The 20,586-nt window shown below is 45.9% G+C and overlaps 1 protein-coding gene across 2 annotated transcripts in view; it reads left to right on the forward strand.

The window, feature by feature from the left end:
• HYKK (hydroxylysine kinase) overlaps positions 1-16,998 on the forward strand; it is a 380,097-nt gene extending 363,099 nt beyond the window's left edge. For both annotated transcript variants that reach the window (XM_069624419.1, XM_069624418.1), the window contains exon 6: positions 16,402-16,998. In XM_069624419.1, the coding sequence (XP_069480520.1) occupies positions 16,402-16,841 (440 nt within the window). In that variant the 3' untranslated portion in view covers positions 16,842-16,998. The remainder of the gene's footprint in view (positions 1-16,401) is intronic.
• Positions 16,999-20,586: the final 3,588 nt, after the last annotated feature.

The following is a 20,586-nucleotide window of genomic DNA, read 5'->3' on the forward strand; positions in this document are numbered from 1 at the left end:
CGGGAGTAAAATCCATCTGCAGGAGTGGCATACAGATGGCAGTGGCAAAAGGGGAGGAGATACCTGTCAACCAAAAGAAAAGAAAAAGAACAGAATGGCCATCAGAACTACATTCGAACAACTCACTTCAATGATCACACGAAATCCACAGCCATATGCATGCTAGCCCACTCCAAAGGAACATCACCACCCCAAAACCACTTGCGACTCACAACCATCTATATCGAGGTGCAAACACCATCACAAACGAGTGTCTGAGGGCGCCTCGAGACAGGGAGGGCTCAACAAGGCCAGATGGACGATGGTCCCACTATGGCAGCCCTGCATCACATAGCGTAGGGGAGGCGGATAGATCCCAAGAAGCCCTGTACATGGCAAACTCTGTACCAAATCACCTGCCCATGCATCCATCCATCATTCCCTCATCCCGGGATCAAAATGCCTGAATAATTACTCACATGACATTAGAAACATCCATTGAGTCTGTGCGTTATGCAGCCTGCTAAATCCACAGTGCCCCAGCCCGTAATTCCAGTGTTGTGAAGTAACATGTATTTGGGAACGGACGGCCTCATCGCCCACGTAGCTATTGCGCATCCCAAACTATTCATATCAATCATTGCTCCCTCGCCATGGGCCCTGTCTCAAGGACATAGAACAATAGAACGTTACATTTGCAGTCAGACCTGTGGGCATCTCCTCGCCGCTAGCTGGAAACCGAAAGCGCCGCCCTTCGAATTCCTCATTTGCAACATCACGTCGAAAAGGCATCTGTGGCCGTTTGAAATCACTAATCATCCCATCGAGTGCGGCTGTGTGTGAAAATGGCAACTGCCTTCACCCACGAATGGGACGCCCCGCCCGTCGTTGCAACTCGGTACAGTGATGCATGAGGGCCCACCGTTAACCGAGTACTACGTCCCACTGACCCCTCACAAGTCTGTTCGCGACTGCACAGATAGTACGTGAAACAATGGGACCACAGCAGAATGAACATATCAACCAATCTTACACGGCCATCGGGTACAAATACATGATTGCAATAGCAAGATGCCATTCCCCGAATTGCAGCGTTGTGCGCGGGACGTGCTCGGCCAAAGGGGAGAGCAGTTTGCACAGGTGGAATTAATCACCACAGGTGGAGGCCATACAGCCTGAAAACACATAAATTGCACAGCCAGTCCCCTCCCACAACCACACCGAAATGCTACCGGCAGGACTCGCGATGTTGGCCCTGGGGGACCTGATAGCACTGCAAGTGCTCCGACTCCAAGAAGTAGACGAACACCAACTACAACCAGCCGCACGGAGGAGACGCAGGAGGAGGAGGAGGCCAAGGCAGGGCCAGCAAGGCCCACCAGCACAGCCACTGCCACCACGCAGGCAGCCCGCAATACCACGCCTCCGAGCACATCCGTTCAACCTCACTGATGAGCAGATCCACACCCTCTACCGTCTGGACCGGGACACCATAGCCCCCATTGTGGACATGACACAGGCTGACCTTGTCAGCATGATAGACAGCCCAACCGCCATCCCACCCCTACTGAAGGTGGTGTCTGTACTACACTTCCTGGCCACAGGCACCTACCAGCACACAGTCGGACAGTTGCATGGCATTTCTCAGCCACTGTTCTCACGGACACTATTGCTAGTGCTCGATGCCCTCCTGAAGCACGCAGACGACTACATCTCTCTACCACGCTCGGAGCTGGAAATAACCAACACAAAAGTGGGATTCCATGCACTTGCCGGCATACCGGGTTGCATTGGTGCCATCGACTGCACCCATGTTGAATTGGTCGTCCCACATGCCATGGAGGCCCAGTACCGCAACCGAAAACAATTTCATTCCCTGAATGTACAGATGGTGTGTGACTCCAACAGGATCATTACACATTGTTGTGCCCGATTCCCTGGATCAACCCATGATTCTATGGTCTTGAGGAACTCTACAATACCACGCTACATGGAACGACACGCAGGGAACAGATCCTGGCTACTCGGTGAGTCTCATTACATGCATGATGATGTGGGGTATGTGATGCGGCAATGACCTGCCAGGAAGGGGGGGGGGGTGTGCGTACGTATCAATGGCATTCCACATCATACGTTTCTCGTCCACATACAGGTGATGCTGGATATCCACTGAAGAGATGGCTCCTCACACCAGTCCGGAACCCACGGGACCAGCATGAGGAGGACTACAACCATGCCCACTCACGTACCCGTGTAGTCATTGAACAGGCATTCGGCCTACTGAAGGGTCGTTTCCGCTGCCTCAGCAGGTCTGGCGGGGCACTCCTGTACCGCCATGAGAAGGTTGCAAAGATGGTGATGGCATGTGTCATGCTCTACAACATGTGCGTACGTAGAAATGTGCCCATGCCCCCTGACGCAGAACTGCAAGCACCTGAAGATGGTCATGATGAGGGTGGGGATGTGGCAGCACCTCATGGAGTCTGCGAGGCACCGGAGGGCCGTGACATTCGTCAGCATCTCATTGATGTATGCTTCTAGCACTCACGCCTGGTGGCTGATGCATGGACACGGGACTCGTGGCACTGCGTGTGTCTGGGACATGCACAATATGGACTGTACGCCTATGATGGCCTAGTACACAAAGATCAATGTCCACACTTCTCATCGGTTGATCGTGCACTTTTTATGGCATATGTGACATCATGTTGAACACCCTATCGACCCGCCACCCAAGTGAGCCCAACACACCCCCTCCACCCTCCTACCCCCCCCCCGAACACCAGTGTCCAAAGATGCTCATTGTCAGTGGGCTGTCGCTATTGCATGCCCCCTCTGCGGGTATCAGGGGCACCCCTGCCTGTGGAGCGCAGGTTCCTTCCAGATCTACGTTGGGGGCTGCCCTGGACGGAACTTGCAACGGATGATGTGTCTGCCTGCTCACGTCCATGCATGTCCCTAAGGGTTTGCGAGAGCTCAGTGAGCACACGGCGCACTGCGGCAAGTTCGGCACATACGTCTTTGGACGTCGCATGCAGTTCCCCCCTCAGGCTCTCGGTGCTACTCTCAATTTGTGCCCTTAGCGTCTCTGTACCTCTCTCCATTTCTGCCCTAAGTGTCTCTGTTGATGTTTCTATGTCTGCCTTGGTGCCCCCACATTCATCGGCATGGCCCTTGAGGAGTGTGGCCATTTGCTGCTGTTGGACGATTAACTTGTCGAGGGACTGTTGCCTCTGCTGGGCCATGGCCATTTGCGGTGGTGTCACAGAGGGGCTGTTGTCCTCATGTTGCCTTGCCACAGGGCTTGTGGGGGATGGCCAGTCGTCGTCTTGTGGGTGCCCCTGCGTGGTATCCTCATGTTGTACGGGAGGGGACAGACAGGGGGATTGGGACAGGTCATGGATGGATCTGACCTCGACATCCCCGTCTTCTGTGTCGGAGCATGCTGCCATCAATGGGGTGTCACCTATGGTGCTGCTGCCACCAGAGGCAGTGCCTTCTGTGGCATCCATTGGGGGGACCTGTGGTGCTGGTGTTGTGGGCATGCTGGCTGCTGGGGTGCCTGTTGATGTTCCCTCCTCTGTGCTGCCACCTGATTTGTGCTGCTGCCGTGTCTTGATGCGTGCAGCTGAGGTGGAGGGTCTCTGGCCGTTGGTCTTGGCCCTCTTTGCAGGTGTGCTGGTAGGGGTGTCCTGTAGCTCGTCGTTCGGATCGGACCCTGTGGTGGAGTAAAGGAGGGCGAGGGTTATTGATGGGTCAGTGGGAATTGGAATGGCATTGTATCACATGCATTGGGGTGGTGCCTGAGGGTGATTTGGGTCGGGGTCTTGGGGGTGGTTTCATTTGTGTGTGGAGTGAGGGTGCAGTTGTTTGGCAGCCTGCAGTTAGGGTGTGCCTGCTGCACGTGTGGTGCGTGTTTTAGGGGTTTTTAATTAATTATGTATTTATTGTGGGTTTTAACGTGCGCTATCAGGCCGATGTGTGTGGACGTTCTCCTGGACATGTGTTTCTGTTGCACTATGGGGACACATGGTACTTCACATGAATGGACTTTGTGGATTTAGCATTGTTTTATCTGGCCCACCTACCTGAATCTTCGGATGTCTGCACTCCTTTCTCCATCCCTCCGACTCCCTCTATGCTCTCCATTCCGATGGTGGAGGCACAGATTTCTTCCCAGGGGGTCAACTTGATGGGTGATTCAGGACCTCCCCCGGTGGCTGTGGCAATGTTGCGGTTGGCAGAGAGTATGCTGCGGACGCGTATCCGCAGGTCGTCCCATCGCTTGCGGCATTGCTGTGGGGTGCGGGGTGCGGTCCCCACCGCACTTACCCGCTGTGCCACCAGAGCCCATATGGCCTTCTTGTTTGCAAGTGCCGTCCTGGTCATTTGCGTGGAGAAGACGACGGCAGCATTCTCCTGGAGGGTCTCTGTTAGCACGGTGAGTTCCTCACGGGAGAAGTGGACCTGCCGCTTGCGGTCGCACGCTTTCTTCGCTGCTTTTCCCATTATTCTTGGTTTCGCTAGGGTGGTTGGCGGGTTGGGGTGTGTTTCGGGGTAGTGATTTTAGTGGTTGTGTGGTTTTAGTGTATTTATAGGTGTACGCCGGGATGTTTCCCGTTCCGGGCCCATGTTTTAGCTTCCGTTTCCGTATATTTCCGGCCACCGTACTTTCCGGTAGGCGCACACTGCGGTGACCGCTAAGAGGGGTGGCGGTATTGCACCTAGGGCGCCGTACGGCGGCGGTGTGGGCCGTTTTGGGGTCATTTCCGCCATCGCGGACTTTGCACTTCCGCCATGCCGTGGTGCTCGTGCCCGATGGGTCGGAATGGGCCGCACTTTGCTCCTTCGTGCAATGGCGGAAACGCTATTTACGCTGTGGCGCTCCGGTCAGTCGCTTTCCGCCAGGGTCGTAATGAGGGCCATTGGGGATCCTTCCTGGTATGTATCTCTTAGGGTCAGTGTCTCTGCACCCACCCAACCCTCCCAAAATTGTCGCCGAAGGCCTGGTGTAAAATCTGCATTGTGTGCCATGGGGGAGAGCTGTACCAACCCCAGCCGCACTTTTTTCATTCACAATGCTTAATCCCAGCTGCGCAATGATGCTTTGGTGGCTTCCAACAGTTTACCCCCACTGTCACGGGTGGCTGATCCCAAGACCTGCAATGTTTTAAGCGGGGTTGTGGTGACTGCCTGTTCTATCTTACACTACCCTTTCCGAGTGTCCTGCTCTGCCCTTTTCTAGCATTGGCGCCAGGTATATACCTCCCTATTTCCAGAACTCCCAGACCCCCCAGGAGCGCAGGGCGCATCAGGATTCGTCTTTGAATCCTTGGTCTTCTGTTTTGCCATATGAAATTGAATATTGCATTCTGGAGGTCCCTTATTAACCTAGACGGGATGTCCACAGGTATAGAACTCACTACGTGCAGCAGACGGGACAGCAAAGTCATCTTCATTGCAGCAATTCAAACCAGGATAACTCCTGGGCATCCCACCTCTGGAAGTCGACCTGGACTTGCTTCCAGAGCGGCTCAATGTTTGCTTTAAACAGGTTCCCCACTTCTTTTGTTATATGGACCCTCAGGTACTCCAATGTATCCTTTTCCCAGACTAGGGGGTATGTTCCCTCCAGACCCGCTATCTCTTCCCACTTTTCTGTAATATTCAGTGCTTTGGATCCTACCTACTTTTTTAAAGATTGGAATTATAACTGATCTTTCCTAGGACTTCGGAATTATCGTAGTTTCTATGATCTTGGCAAATAAAGTCCTCAAAATCATGGCCTTGGCCTCTGGATGAGCTTTCAGCATCTGATTTGTCAGGCCATCAAGTCCAGGTGCTTGTGAGGTACTCAATTTACCATTAAGATTTACAGTATCATCCAGATCAAATACTAATGTTGAATCACAATTGCTCTCCTCCTTTGTCCCATAATCAAAGTCTGGACAGGGTGCACACAAACTTATAAAATAGGTTATCCAGGTTTCCTCCGAAATTGGATTCACCTGCAGTGCCAAGTACTGTCCATTAATAGAAACATGTAATAAAGCCCAAATAGCTGCAGTATTTTCTGTGGAGATTGCTCCCCTCATCTTTTCAGCATCTCATTTTATTGATATAAATCTATGCCCTCTTGACCAATTCCTATATGTTAATTACAAGTTGGGCAGTATCCCGGCAGTAATTCCTCCCGGATACAACCCAACGCAATGAGGGTTACCGCAACTTAGTCTTGCGCTATTTGTGCTGGATCCCAAGTTGTGGTACTGCAGTAAATCCCGATTTATTCTGGGTCCATTGGACCAAATGGGTCATTTTTGGTGCAATCACCACAGTGCTAATACTGCTGTGGTAATTGCGCTGGAAATGGGCAGAAAGTCAGTAGATTTACCCCCTGCTCAGAGATGGAGGTGAATCCCCAACTTAAACCCAACTCATAGTTGGGCGGCGTGGTAATACAGCGGTAATAGCATTATCGCCAAATTTTTACAGCTCTGCCCAACTTGTGATGAGGCCTTATCTAGAGATTCCAAGTCCCAAATATCCTTTCACGACTGGTTCTTTTTTGTCAGAAACATTGGGTCATATATTTGTTTGTGCCTAAATAACCCCCTTTTAGATGATACCCCCTTTTTGTCAGAACATGTTTAGTACAGCCACATAATCCATCCCCTTTTCCCCTCCCTCCGCAGGAAACACGAATTGGAAGTTCATAAGTTGGGTATGAAAACTCTCAAAATTCTGATCGTTCCACTCAAACCTATTTCTTCCTTCCGTTACCACAAGCGAAACGGAGTCAAAATCTCTTCGGTACTCTTGCAAATGGAAACCCCATTTAACACACAGGTGGTCATGGTCACTTGCAATCTGGGGAAAAATCTTGAATTCCTCAATAACCATAAACATGTCCTCAGAGACAGAGATATAATCTATTGTTTCGGTCTTGGAATCTCTTCTCCATGTTGGGCGGGGAGGGGTTTCACCCTTAACTGCTCTGTTCAACATACAAGTCCTCTTTCTTTCATTGATCCATCCACCTTTTTACTCTGGAATCTTTATCTTTCGACTTTCCATTAAGGCCATAAATATTCAGATCTCCTGCTATTATTATTGCCATATAGCTTTTGAATCCTCCATACATACATTCAACAGATTTATCACACTTTTCAAGAAGAAATCTGTGGAAATTCCTAACGGATTCCAGTATACATTCAGCAAGGCAAAATAGCCAACTGACAATCCTCCCTGATTAGCCCAATGCAGCTTGGTCAATTGACGAAACGGGTTAGGATTGGCCCAAGTCTTTAGACCCAGGCCATTCCTACAAGCCGTCAATAGGCCAGAGGACGGCCGACGCTTAGGCCCTTTTATAGCTTTCACAAGGCTAATTGAATAGCCATTCCAGATCGGTATATTAACTAACCATGTTACTTGGAGTAAAACAATATCCAATTTAATCACTGGATTGTCTTTTGCTGTTAATAAATGTTTGAATCTGCGAGTGTTCCATGAACCCATGTTCCATAAGGGAGTACGAAGAAGGACTGGAAGCTAACTTATTTTCCCCTTCGATGTCAAAGACCCAACTAGCCAGTTCCTATCCTCCTCAACCAACTATTAGTTCCTGGATAAATCAGCTCAATTTCCCTTTGTTCCTTCAAATTGTTCTGCAAACAAGTAACTCACAAAGGGAGGAAAGATGGTTTTTCTGTAAGGTCCTGGACAGATTCCTCTAACTCCTTGTGCCTTAAACCTTGTTGGTCTTTAGCCACCACAGTTATATCATACACACAAGAGGACAACTGATCTGTAGCAGACAAAAGTAAATCCCGAACCAGCTTAGGTGGGATATGAAACAAACCCATTTCCAGGTCATAATTACTGACAAATTACACCTGGATAATATCTCTCATCTGAATAGATCTCAAACGTGTACCATTACTAAACAATCTCAGAATATAAGAAGTATTGAGCACTAACACCTCATCTGAAGCTTCTCTTTTTGCCAGTAGTAAACAATGAGTCAGAGACAGGTCCTTTTTAGTTTTCAGATTTACTAAAATCGATGGTAGCCTAACAGGGGCCGTCCTTCTTTGCTTAGATGTGTCCAAAATTACAGAAGCCCTCCCTCTTCTAGAATCAGAAGCTTTCTGCCCTTTAAGATATTTATTGAGCCGTTTCTTCAGAAAAGCTTCATAATCATCCATTTCCCTAGTCCTATTGGGCAACGCAGATTTAGTAATATGCAATCTTTTTTGCTCCAAGTATAAAAAATAGGAGACAATTGATTTACTTCTGAAGCTCGATATACCGTCCCCTGACTCATATCTGTGATTTGATGATTAACAGGCAAATAGTTAAATTGAGATTGGGCTTGTTCTAAAGGTTGAGTCATGGGAGAGTCCTCTATCATCTAAATCTTCAATAGAATATGTAGATATATTCATCAGATCTGTAGCATCTAACTGGGGCTGGGGGGGCGCTGTCTTCCATCCTCTACACCCGAGTGCGATGGATCCAATTCCACATGTATAGGTTTTTCCTGATTATCTCCTGCAATCTTAGATTTCATCTTCCGGCCTTCCCTTTTGCCCTTCATTATAAACAAGTCATGCGGAGGGGTAGATAATTTCTTTAGAAATTTTCTCGACTGAGTCATAGAAGGTTACTTTGTAATCTTAGATTTTTACACTTTTCTGGCCTTTGTAAAACTTTACCCCCTATATTTTATCTTCTAGCAGGGATATTTGATTTATAAAAGTTTACAGTTATGTGGATCTTCTTTAAAGGGTTCCGTCCATCCCCCCATTAATTGCTAACTGAATTATGCAGTTCTTAGGCCCAGACCTTACCAACCCTGTGTCCATTGAAAATCTCTGTCAAAGACAATAACTTATCCCAACCTAATACTGTTGAGCCAATGGGTCCTTAAATCAGTAAGATGGCATGCATGGATGCGATGCAGAATAACTCTTACACCAAATAATAAGACTGACTCAGGAAGTTGGCAAAAAGTCTCATCCAACTGTTTTATTATCAATCGTCTAAACCAGGGAGTTACAACGGACATCAACAGACGTTTGCTTAAATTCTTTCCACCTCACTTAATGCATTTCATAAAAAATTACATTTATATACTAAAAGTTTGTCATACATGACGTCACACTATGTGGCAAATAAGAGAAACCTACGGGGTGTTGTGATACGCTCAAGGGGAACATCTAAGTATACTTTCTATATAGGGATGGGTTATGATTGGGTCTCTATAGTTAGGTGGACAACTTATGCCCACCCCTATTGCAAGTCATCTTCATCAGATATAAGATACACAGTATATTAATGGCTCTCAAAATATAAGGCCCTTCATTATATGGCCCTGTATAATTGGTTGGCACGCTTATACCCTTCTTCGGCTCACTAGCAACACGTAAGCTGGTACCCCAGGTGCCAGTGAGTGGACTTGATTATGTCTTCCCACCCAATTAGCCCAACATCTTTCATCACTCATGCCTTCTGCCATTCAGATTGTTTTGAACTTGGTCTTGCAACGTATTCTTGCTCCTGGGAATAAAAGGGAGTGTGAGCACACGCTATCTGAAGTCTAGTGCGGCATGCTCACCTTCTATTTCTCTCCATAGTCCACGTAATAATAGACTGTGATTCGGCCCTTTCTGCAGCAATTAATTGTATTAAATGAACAAACTTGGCACTCAAGGTGTTCTTTCTATGCAACTTAACAAGGAGTGATTCTGCTTCTCACGTTCATTGCCTCTGAGAATAGATAACCAGTTCTTGGCTGCCCCATCTTCTGACACCAGGGAAGACAGCTCTTTTCATTCCTTTCATGATTATTAGCTGCTGTTCATGCTGTGACACAGTTTCAGCTCTTGATCCTTCTTTCTGTGTGGACTTGAGCTTACTAGTATTGTGATATCGACCTCCAGCTTCTATATAATGGTGACACAACCTGCAGTCTATACACTACATATAGCCAGCCTTTATGATTACTTAGTCTACTTGCGTTGCTGCATCTGTACAGTTCTAAAATAACTCGCCTTTTCTGCAGTGCTCTTCACATGTGCGATCTTCATTTCCGCACATGAAGGCTTACTTGATAATTTATTTTATTATCAATTTCTATGCGGTCTATACATTCTCCCGGTCAATGGGTCTTCTTACTGCGTCACGCTTACTTCTTGAGATGTCACCAGCTTCTCTTTCTCTCATTTTCATATTCCTTCAGGGACTTCTTCCAAGAGATGATCCTCTCTTCAGGGATACATCAGATAAGGTTTTCTTACTGGATACCTTTTCTCGAAGGCTAGCCACGAAATAGGCACAGCCACTGGTGTCATGCATGGCACGATTTCTGGCTTCCAGCATACAGGCAATAGGAGGGCGGGACTTCCTGCAGAGGCATTTGGCTGCTCCTCTACACAGTTATGTGATCTTCAATGCAGGACACTTGTTATTTAATACCTCAGATAATTTACTCATGGCCAACAGAGACATATTCATTGCTGTTAATGTTACTTCTGACATAGGGGTCGCTCCCACGCAAAACCAAATGATCGTCTTGGGGTAGGATTCACAAAGGAAACCGAAGAGTTCAATGAAGTGTCCATAGACTGTATACAGGTTTGGAGATCCTGAAATATTCAGCCCCTCCAAAACATGTTTATGCCCCCCCCCTGCGTTTTTTGCACTAGTACTGAATCAATCGAGTCAGTTAGAGTCATCAGTACATCATGGAATCCTTGTCCTGGGCTGGTATTTCAGGAGGTCCCAGTCTCAATGGTGATTCATCCCCCCCAATCGAGCATTCCATTTCAGGTAAGTCCATTAATATGGTTTTCTTCACAGAAAGGGCCTTATCCTGTTCAAAATGCGCTTGGACCACCATTGTGGGTAGTTCCATAATAGAGAATATTGTTTCCTGAGCATCAACTCCAAAGCTGATTTGAGTGATCATCCATTACCAATAAGGCAGTGTATATTGATCACGCTCCCATTAACAGGTCAGAATCAGGAATATCATCAAGCAAAATAAGAGGTAACCCCATTTGGCATTGGGTCTGATTCATTGTATTGGATGGGTGACTCATGTTGACATCTTCCCCTTTTGTATTAGTGGCTTCAAAAAACCCTGGATATCAGACGCTAGTGCTTGAGCATGCATATTGCCAGCAGTAAATATTTTCTCCATTAAAGTCAATTCATTGGGCCGCCCTACTGGAGTCTCCGTTGGGCACCACACCTCCTCGGAGGCAATTTCGACTTCCAAGTATACGCATGACATATCCCTCTTCCAGATCTTTGCTGCTTCTATTGTTCACAAGATTTACCAAGAAGCCTTATCTGTAAGAAGGGTCGAGAGCCCTCAGACCTCAAACCACCATACAGCTCAACAGCACTCTTGCGGCACTCGTCATGCACACGAATTGAGGACTTTAGACAATCACAGCATACAATGGGTGTGGCTTCTTTTCTCCATCAGTATAATGCTTATCCACCCCAGTATCCAGCGAGTAGAAACAACAACTAAATAAAATTGGTTTACAGCAAATAAAACTCCCTGGAAAAACGCTGTGCTGTATTCCTCCTTCACAAGCGTTTCGCAGCCTGGGATACATAAATTAAAAAACAGACTTTCCACCCACTCAACAGCATTCACGTGGTACTGGTCGTGTTTGCATTATATTTCAAATTCCAAATTAATCACCACCTATAGTCCAGTAGCAGCTCAAAGGCAGAGCCCGCAGTCGCTGCCACTGCGCAAAGATGGGAGCTTCCCAAACCAAGTCCAGCAATCTCTACCTATTAACAACAATGATCTTAATTCCAAAGATAAAAGTAAGGCATTATTGCACTTGTTTGGTGAGGCCAATTCTGAAATAATTAGAAATCAGGATAGTCAGCAATATCACAATAGACCTCTGCATGTTGTTGAGTTCAAGTGTCTTTGCCGTTTTATCATTTCAATAACTTTCTCGTAATAGTTGTTTTTTCAAGCTTTATGCCAAAGTGCGTTTATGCCATTTACGTAACAGTAACTCAGTTCCTAGAGACTTCAACAACATAGAAAGGTTAAAACTATTGCTTGCTGCCTCTCTGTCAATTCCATGGAAACGGTGAAAAGCGATTGCTTCCACAGCAATCAATGACTTCTGGAGCTTGCATAAGCGCAGAAAGTGGACAGAAAGCAGTCACTATAAATCAGGCATCAGACCCAGCGTCGGAGCCTTAATACATAGCGGGGGACCCCCACTCTTCACCCCCTTTGTACATAATAATAAAAGCAATGAGACCAAGGCACAATCAGCTCATAATAATCAAATTGGATCAAAGTACAAAAGGAGAATTCTGGAAACCGACTGTCAAAACTCCAAATGGCTAAATCATTATAAGGGTACACAGGTTTATTGGCCCTGGGAGGCGGAAGGACACAAATCATTGGGATCAGAAGCAGAGATGTGGAGCATAGATCGATTTATAGGACATGGCCAGAATTGTGCACGTTTTTGATAGCACGTGTCAAAATGAAGAGGACGTGTAAGCAAGAGAGGTTTCTCTCCTCAGATAAGAGAAAAGATTTACAAGGTGGTGAGAACACATCTTTTGTAATGGCCTTTCCTACTTCAAAGTAAACCAAAGGGTATAAAAGGGGCAGGATGAAAATGTAAAGTTGCAGGATACTAGTCAGGCATAAATGTCACTTGCCCGTTTAGTTCATCGCATGCATACAAAATATTGCTGGGGGTTCATTTAACCAGACTGTGATACTCTGTCAGACTGTATCCCTGTATCTGTCAGACTGTATCCTTGTATCTGTCAGTTTCTTTGTATTGCAATGAAAATAAGTGGTCTGTTCATGTTACAAAACTAAAACCGCAGAGTGGTGTTTGCCTGATTCAACAATGAAGACTTTGCTCTGACAGAGTGAATTTTCAGGGATTTCGAACGCCTGGCTTTCAGCCACAATATCAGCCACTCACAGAAGATGAAAGCGCTTGAATACCCAGTGTGTAAGCGCTACACAAATTGCAAAAGTACAAAGAGATATAATTGTGAACCGATTCTCAATAAGATGCGGCTAAGACTCGGACAGACTCATGCAGTATTACAGCTAGTATGCACCCAACCTGCAGTATTTGGCATTGGCAGCCCACATCGGAGCTGTGGCTATTTAAAATGTTTATATTGTTCTCTATGGGTAAAAGGGTCATCATATCCTGCACACTTGTGACCTACAGAAATATTCCATTCAGCCACTTTAAGTTCTAGTATTTGTTTCTTAGCATACTGCATGTTAGTGGCATTTTCAGTTTTTAGAACGTAAATGGATCACAGCAGCTGTCACCGATGTCCAATAAAAAATACCATGCCTCACCCCTGGGCCCCCCAGTGCCAACTGCAAACTGTTTTGCTTTTTACTCATTTTGTTTTCTTTTCATGTTCAATACATTTTGCATCTAATGCGATATAAGTTATGTATCTTCATGCTATATTTGCATTGTTGTTGCAATTTACCCAATTTTTCTTTTAAGTGTGCTCTAAAATGCAGCATTTTAACCCATTATTATAAAAAATATCCCGGTGGGAGAACCCCCCACGAGCCCTCCTTCATTGGTTCAGGCTCCCTCTCTACGCTGTACTGCTATGGCATATCTGGGGTAACCTTTTATGCCCCTCCTCTTAAAGGTTCACCAGCCGCCACAGGCCTGGGACTGTGCTGGGAGCAGGGTGGGAGGAGCCCAGGGACTGAGGTGAGAGCAGGATGGGGGGAGCCATGGGATAGCGGTGGGTGCAGGGTGGAGAGAGCCCAGGGTCTGTGGTGGGGTGGTGTGAGCTGGGGAGAGCCCAAGCACTGGGCTAGTAGTGGGATACTGGAGTCCAGAGACTGTGATGGGAGCATGTGGGGGAGTCCAGGGACAACACTGAAAGCATGGTGCGGCAACAGCACGCGATAGTTCATAGCCATTTGGAATTACTGTCCATTTGACATTTTGGGAGGGGCCTGGCATGCCCATATTTTGCTCAGGAGTGCTTAGGCCAAAAAAAGTTTGACCACTGATTTAGATGCATAGTATTTTGTCTTTTGATACTCTAGGAAAGTGGCCGGTAACCTTTGGCTCTACAGATCTTTTGAACTATAACTACCATCAGCCCTATCCAGCATAGTCACTGTGGAGAGATCCTAGAAGCCGTAGTTCAAAACATTTGGGGGACGTAGGTTGCTTCTGGTAAGTTAATATCCACTAATCTGAATGAGGAAATCCATGGTTCGTTTTGCCGACTAGGTTGGTTTGAATTAAACTTGAGGTAAGCATTATATCTTGTTCAGCAACAATATTATGGTAAATTAGTAAGTGAAAAGACAGCTACAGCAGAAGTTTAAATATTGTATTTTCCATTGTTTCAGCAATTGATAGAGTTGAAAAGGGACCTTAAACATGTTGTGCATTCTGTAACCATTTTAAATGAAAATACAGCAGAAACGGATTATACATACATTTTCAGCAATAGTTATACATATTAATGCATAATAAACACATTGAGAAAAGTGAACAGCCGCAGATCTTTGGAGTGGAAGGGGTGTCGAAAAATGTTACTATTTAATTCAGATCTCATAGAGCAGTTGTCATCACGATTAGTGGAAACGCCTCTCGTGTGACCTTCTGTGCTGATGGCTTGGAAATTGCCAAAAGTTGATTTCCCTCATCTTTGTTGCAATGTTTTTATCACATAGTTTCCTATATGCTTGAAATATGTCACCTCTTCCCATAAGCATCATGGCAAATTTTGTCTATGTCTATTATCAGTCATATTAAAGTCTGTGGAAGAGTCCCAATTGCCTTGAAAGGCCTCATTATGAGTTTGGCGATGCAGTAAAAGAGTGGCAGTAATTCTGTAACCACCAACATTTTGCCAGAAATGGAATTACCGCCACTTACACCACACCGCCAAATTCCGAGTTTGGAAGCAAAGTGGAGGATATACCTCTGGCGAAAAGCTGAAGTAAATACTCCACTTCAACTCCAATATGCACCAGAATTGCCTCGGTGATTGATTGATTGATTGTTTATTTATATAGCGCCTATACACAATGTGTTTCAAAGCGCTTCAAGGCAGGGAGGTAACAAGGGAGAATACAGTGACATTCTTATAAGTCTTTGATACATTCAGAATGTGAAATTAACTATCATAATCTGCCTGGCGACATTTCAGATAATGCAAGAGCTTTTGACAAGGATAGGAGGGGATGGGGGTGGGAAGGAAAATGAGACAGACAAGCAGCTACATTACTATGCCTGAAGACAATTGAGGTGGTGCCGGAATTTAACAATAGGTGGGGGTAATGGGGGTTGGATTAAAGGGATAAGGAGAAGAACAAAAGAAGCGACTATCATACTAGACCTGACGACATCACAGATAATGCTTGAGAGGGAAGAGAAGCAAATGAGGCATAGGTGGGGGGACAAACAAGCTGCTATCAAACAGGTCAGGAGACATTAGTGATAGAGTAAGAGCTTTTGACAATGATAGGAGGGGGGGTGGGAAGGAAAATGAGACAAGCAGCTACATTACTATGCCTGATGACAATTGAGGTAGTGCTGGAATTTAACAATAGGTGGGAAGGGTTGGAGTAAAGGTAGAAGGAGAACAACAAAACAAGTGACTATTATACTAGGCCTGACAACATTTCAGATAGTGCTGGAGGGGGGACAAGTTTTGGAAGGGGAAGGAGACAAACATTTGATGCTATCATACTAGGTCCGGGACAATTCTGATAGAGTAAGTGCATTAGGTGGAATTATCTCTCACACTAATTCCACTAAATTCACCATGGAGGCCAATGGACTCCAAAAATGAGCTCTAACCCCAACATTCTAGTACTCATAATTCCATGGTAAGTGCACGGGACCAGTGGCGGTGACAGAAAACAATTCTGGCGGTAAACTGGCAGATTTCCCTCTGATTTACAGCCAAACACATAATTTTATAATTCATTATAATCGTTTTTTTTTATAACACGCTTAATACCAAAGAAGCTTCTAAGTGCGGACCCAGGATTTGAACCCGTATTGCTCTGTGTCATTTTGCTTCCAAGATGAGCAGGTTGCCACCGAGCTATACTACCGGTGTCAACGTGTTTGGTATAATTTGTCATTTACATTACAGCTGACTGATACAATGTGTGATATGACTCGCTTTTATAGCTTGAAGGAAGCAGTCGTTTTTTAATGCAACCTAACCAATTATTATTTTTGAAATAAAAAAGCTGTTGGGGTTCAGGCAATAGTTTTCGATAACAAACATGGTTTGGGTTTACTTTTTAAACTGACTACAATTCTTCATCTGCCCCGATTAATAAAAAATGTGTTATAATTATGTCTTTTACGTTCTCTCTTTTTTCAGGTATAAATCAAGGAGATACAAGCAGGGGTGCAATTAGCAAAACACAGGACAAGTATAGAATATCTGGGATTTTGGACTTCAATGACATGAGCAATGGATATTATGTGTTTGAAGTGGCGATAGCAATAATGTACATGATGATCGAGAGTCAGGACCCTCTAAGAGTTGCTGGATATGTCCTTGCGGGGTTTGAAAGCATCATCCCATTGACACCGGAGGAGAGGGGTGCCCTTTTCATATTGGTTAAATGTAGATTTTCACAGTCGCTTGTGATGGCCAGATACAGCGTTCTCCAGTACCCAGAGAATGAAGAGTACCTTATGATCACCGCAAAAACCGGTTGGAAACATTTGCTGGCATTGGCTGATTCTGGCAAAGAGGCCATAGAGAAGATATGGTTTGATACTGCAAAGGCATACAATGAAAGTAGGAAAATGTAATCATGAATATTATTTTAGAAACATTTAATAGATTTACCAGTCTTCTTATATAAATATGTACCCTGCTACTTTTGATCCCTTCACATCCATTTAGTGACCTGCACCTGTGCCAAATGACATTGTACATAAAGTAAATATACAGTTTATTCTTTGTGTAGCCTTATGTGCACATTCTTTGTATACCATTTTCACATTAATTTCATGGAATTACTTTTAGAACTGTGGTCTACATTCTCGACAGTCAGTCCTGAAGGAAATGAATGTCTTACCTCCATGGCAGCTAACAGTTTGAATATTTATATTGCTTATTAAACTATGGGATGGCTTATATCAGTTAAAAGTATAGCAATAATCACCCTTTTCGGTGGTCTTCATTGGCCTATAATGGCCGAGGCCCAAGTTATAGGCACGAGCGAAGCGAGAGCCTTGACATGTGGCCCCAGTGCATTTACCGGTATGGTGAGGCCCACCCAACCGGTGATTATTGCTTTTAGCACACTGAGGCGCAAACCCTCAGGGTGCCAATAGCAACTACAAAGGAGTCTGGTTGCCTTGGAAATGGAAGGCGGGGCTCTGCTCTGAGCGCTGCTTCCATTTCCATGGCTGAAGAAGGAAGCCGAGCGGTGCAGGAGTCACGCTAAGGTAAGGTAAAGGGGTGGGAGTGTTGGGGAGCTTGATTTGGGGCGAAAGGCAGGAGAGGGTGAGGGACAGGCAGCGGCAGGCGGAGGACAAATGCACAGAGCACTCTGGTTGCTTGAACCTGGGCTTGGATCGTTAGATTCTGGACGGTTTGGAGCAAACTGATCGGCTGACACATCCACCAAGGTTGCTAATATAGATTTCAATATTCCACAGAATACTTCTGTCAGTATGAGAAATTATTTTGGCACAAACTACAAGGCAATCAGTGATAGGTCGCAGTATACTTAATGGACATGAAAGACATATTAAGTTTAATTTTCTCCTAATTAGTAGAAATGTCACATGTATTTTTGTAGTGGTGATGTGAAGAAAGGCCCTACTAAGAATTCTCCAAAATTAGCCTTAAAACATTGTAAGGAACCTGTTCACAAAAAAATGGTTAGTGTCTAAAAAGCCTATCCTGTGAAGGCAACTTTCCTCCCAGCAAATATACAAGCCTAGGCCGAGACTCAATCTACTCCACACTTGCCGGCTAGTTTTGCGCCATATAAATCCAATGCAGTCTACCATCCCTTTGATTAAGGTCCACATCCTTTTCTGTATACAGTGCCCAAAATTAAAGGCACATAACTATATGTGACCTGATATAATCTTACTTCAATGGCCTAAACTAAAAGGTGGACACCCGAGTATGAAACATATTTTAGTCTACACCAGCTGCCCAGCCAACAGACTATGACCAGCCAGGCCTCGCAATATGGATGCATGAGATATGTTTCTTTATATGGCATTCATGGAATACAATAGGTGGTAAATCGACCTTGATTGCAATGTCAAATAATGCCTTGAAAAAACACAAATTTTAAATGTCCCCAAGGGGTGGTAGAAATCCACCCCTTCTCCCCACGAACCCATCAGAAGGTTAAAAGGGAATAGTTAGCTTATCCCTTCAGCTTCCTGAACAAAACAGGGCTCAATATTACTCGGACCTATTTAGCTCCAGGCTATAGCATAGCCTATGAGAGCCTGGTTGGCTTGATACCAACAGCTTCCAGGAACTACATTTGGCTCCCCCGGCCAACTGGTACCATGAAAACATACCAATGTGACATTAACTCTGTGTGTTTGAGAATGTGTATAAATGAGTATTAGGACCCATCTAGAAGACATTTAAGCATAACTGCTGCTATATAATTGACAGAGTTATACTATTCATCTTATATGGGAATTACATTTGCAGGACGCAATATTACAGCACGCGGTTACCCAGAGATAGCTGCTGCTATGTAATGCCAAATACCCAGGAGCTGCTTTTAGCTCCTGCTCACCAAATCCTTATTTCGATCCCTGCAAACATATGCAGGGGACATCTCAATAGGAGTGAGCATGTGTGGGTATCAGACGCCCACATGCCCATCCTCTTGGTGCATAATTCATAGAAGGGAAACCACATGCATGGCATGTATGTACATGTCTATGTGTATGAATGCACATATGTGTATTTTATTTATTTATGTTTTCCAATTAAAGCAGCACACAAAGCCCTGAGGGTAACTAGGTGCTAGTTACAGTTACAATTGCAGTAGCCTAGTCCACAATGTGTAGGACAAGGCATGAAGTTGCAAAATATGGGATTGGCCATAAAGGCAATTTCCAGAGAAGCCTCACCCCACGATGTAAGGGGCTGTGTCTTATATGCAGGTGGGTATAATAAACACCATTATTGTGGGTGCGCGTTCTGGGAAAAGCTCACCCCATGGTGCAGGGGGCTACGTCGGACAATCGGGTAGGCATAAAAAGCAAACATTCATATAGGTGCAAGTATGGGAATAGTAATGTCCTGAGGCATCTAGTTACAATTACAGTGGATGGCAGTTTAGTGGTAGTTGTAGGACGCAGATAGGATAGATCAGCACTGGTGGAGCGGCAGAGACACAACAGCCATATACGGGAAAAGTAATACAGGGCACAAGCTGCGAAAGCTGCACCCAGCGGGATAGGGCCTAAGGGCTACATTGGCAATGCTAGCAAAGGAAACCAGAGTCAACGTAATGGTGTTGCAACACAATGGAGGCTACAGGACCAGCGTTTAGAAACTGTTTTGTGCTGCGGCCCCTAGTGAGGATAAGAAAAGTCCAAGTGCTGCTGCGACGCCCGTAAGTAGGCAGTATAAAGCCAATTCATGGATAGTTGCCACCCCATTGAGGAGAAGAGTCTGTGTGGCGGGGCCAGGCTCAGGAAGGCATATTGACTACAGGTTGGCTCATGCATGAAATGACTTGTACGACGAGAGGTGTAGCTGTTAAAGTAATTACAGTCCGAATGGTGAGCGCTACCTGGGAGCACAGGAGTTGTGGCCAATGCCATTTAAAAGGATGCGAGGGGAGGAAAGGTGTAGCGTGAGGCCAGTATGGGATCTGCTAACAGCAAACATGGGACACAATGGGCCTCATTCCGAGTACGGCGCTAACCAATGGCGCTATTAACGCCTTGGTTGACGCCGTACCCGGACCGGCAGCGCCTTGGTGGATGGCGGAATTACCGCCCCATTCCAAAGTTGGCGGGGCGGTAATTCCCCATTCACCAAGGCCCCCATAGGGCTCAATGGGAATGGGGAAGATGCAAATAATGGTGACCGTTCATTACGCTCACCGTTATTGGCTTGGAGGCCCCTTTGCGCCCTCGACTTTAACACCTGCTCAAAGCAGGCGTTAAGGGCGAGGGCGCAAAGGGAACCTCGGAGTATGGCGGTAAGGGATTACCGCCACCGATCTCGTTAGCGGTGGCCACTATCCCTTACCGCCATACTCGGAATGAGGCCCAATGCAGCAAGAAAAGGAGTTGTAACAAGCCGATGCGCCCGCCAGGTGCAGCGTGCAAGGCTTACCTTTTTTGCAGAGATTGCGATGCGGCCAACCTGGTGCAGCGTGAAGAGCACGTAGCACAGTGGCATGGCGGTATCACTGGCAGGCAGAGACCGGCAGCGACAAGAAGCTGCAATGCCCTTAACTTCAGGCCTTTACAAAGGCCCGGCTGCACCTCGCGGCTGGTCTTGGACCGTGCAGCAGCCAATCAGAGTCCTCCAGTACACAAGCAGGCGTGT

This window comes from Ambystoma mexicanum, chromosome 11, assembly GCF_040938575.1.
Source record: "Ambystoma mexicanum isolate Mex_15411 chromosome 11, UKY_AmexF1_1, whole genome shotgun sequence".
In the NCBI taxonomy this organism is placed as follows: Eukaryota; Metazoa; Chordata; class Amphibia; order Caudata; family Ambystomatidae; genus Ambystoma; species Ambystoma mexicanum.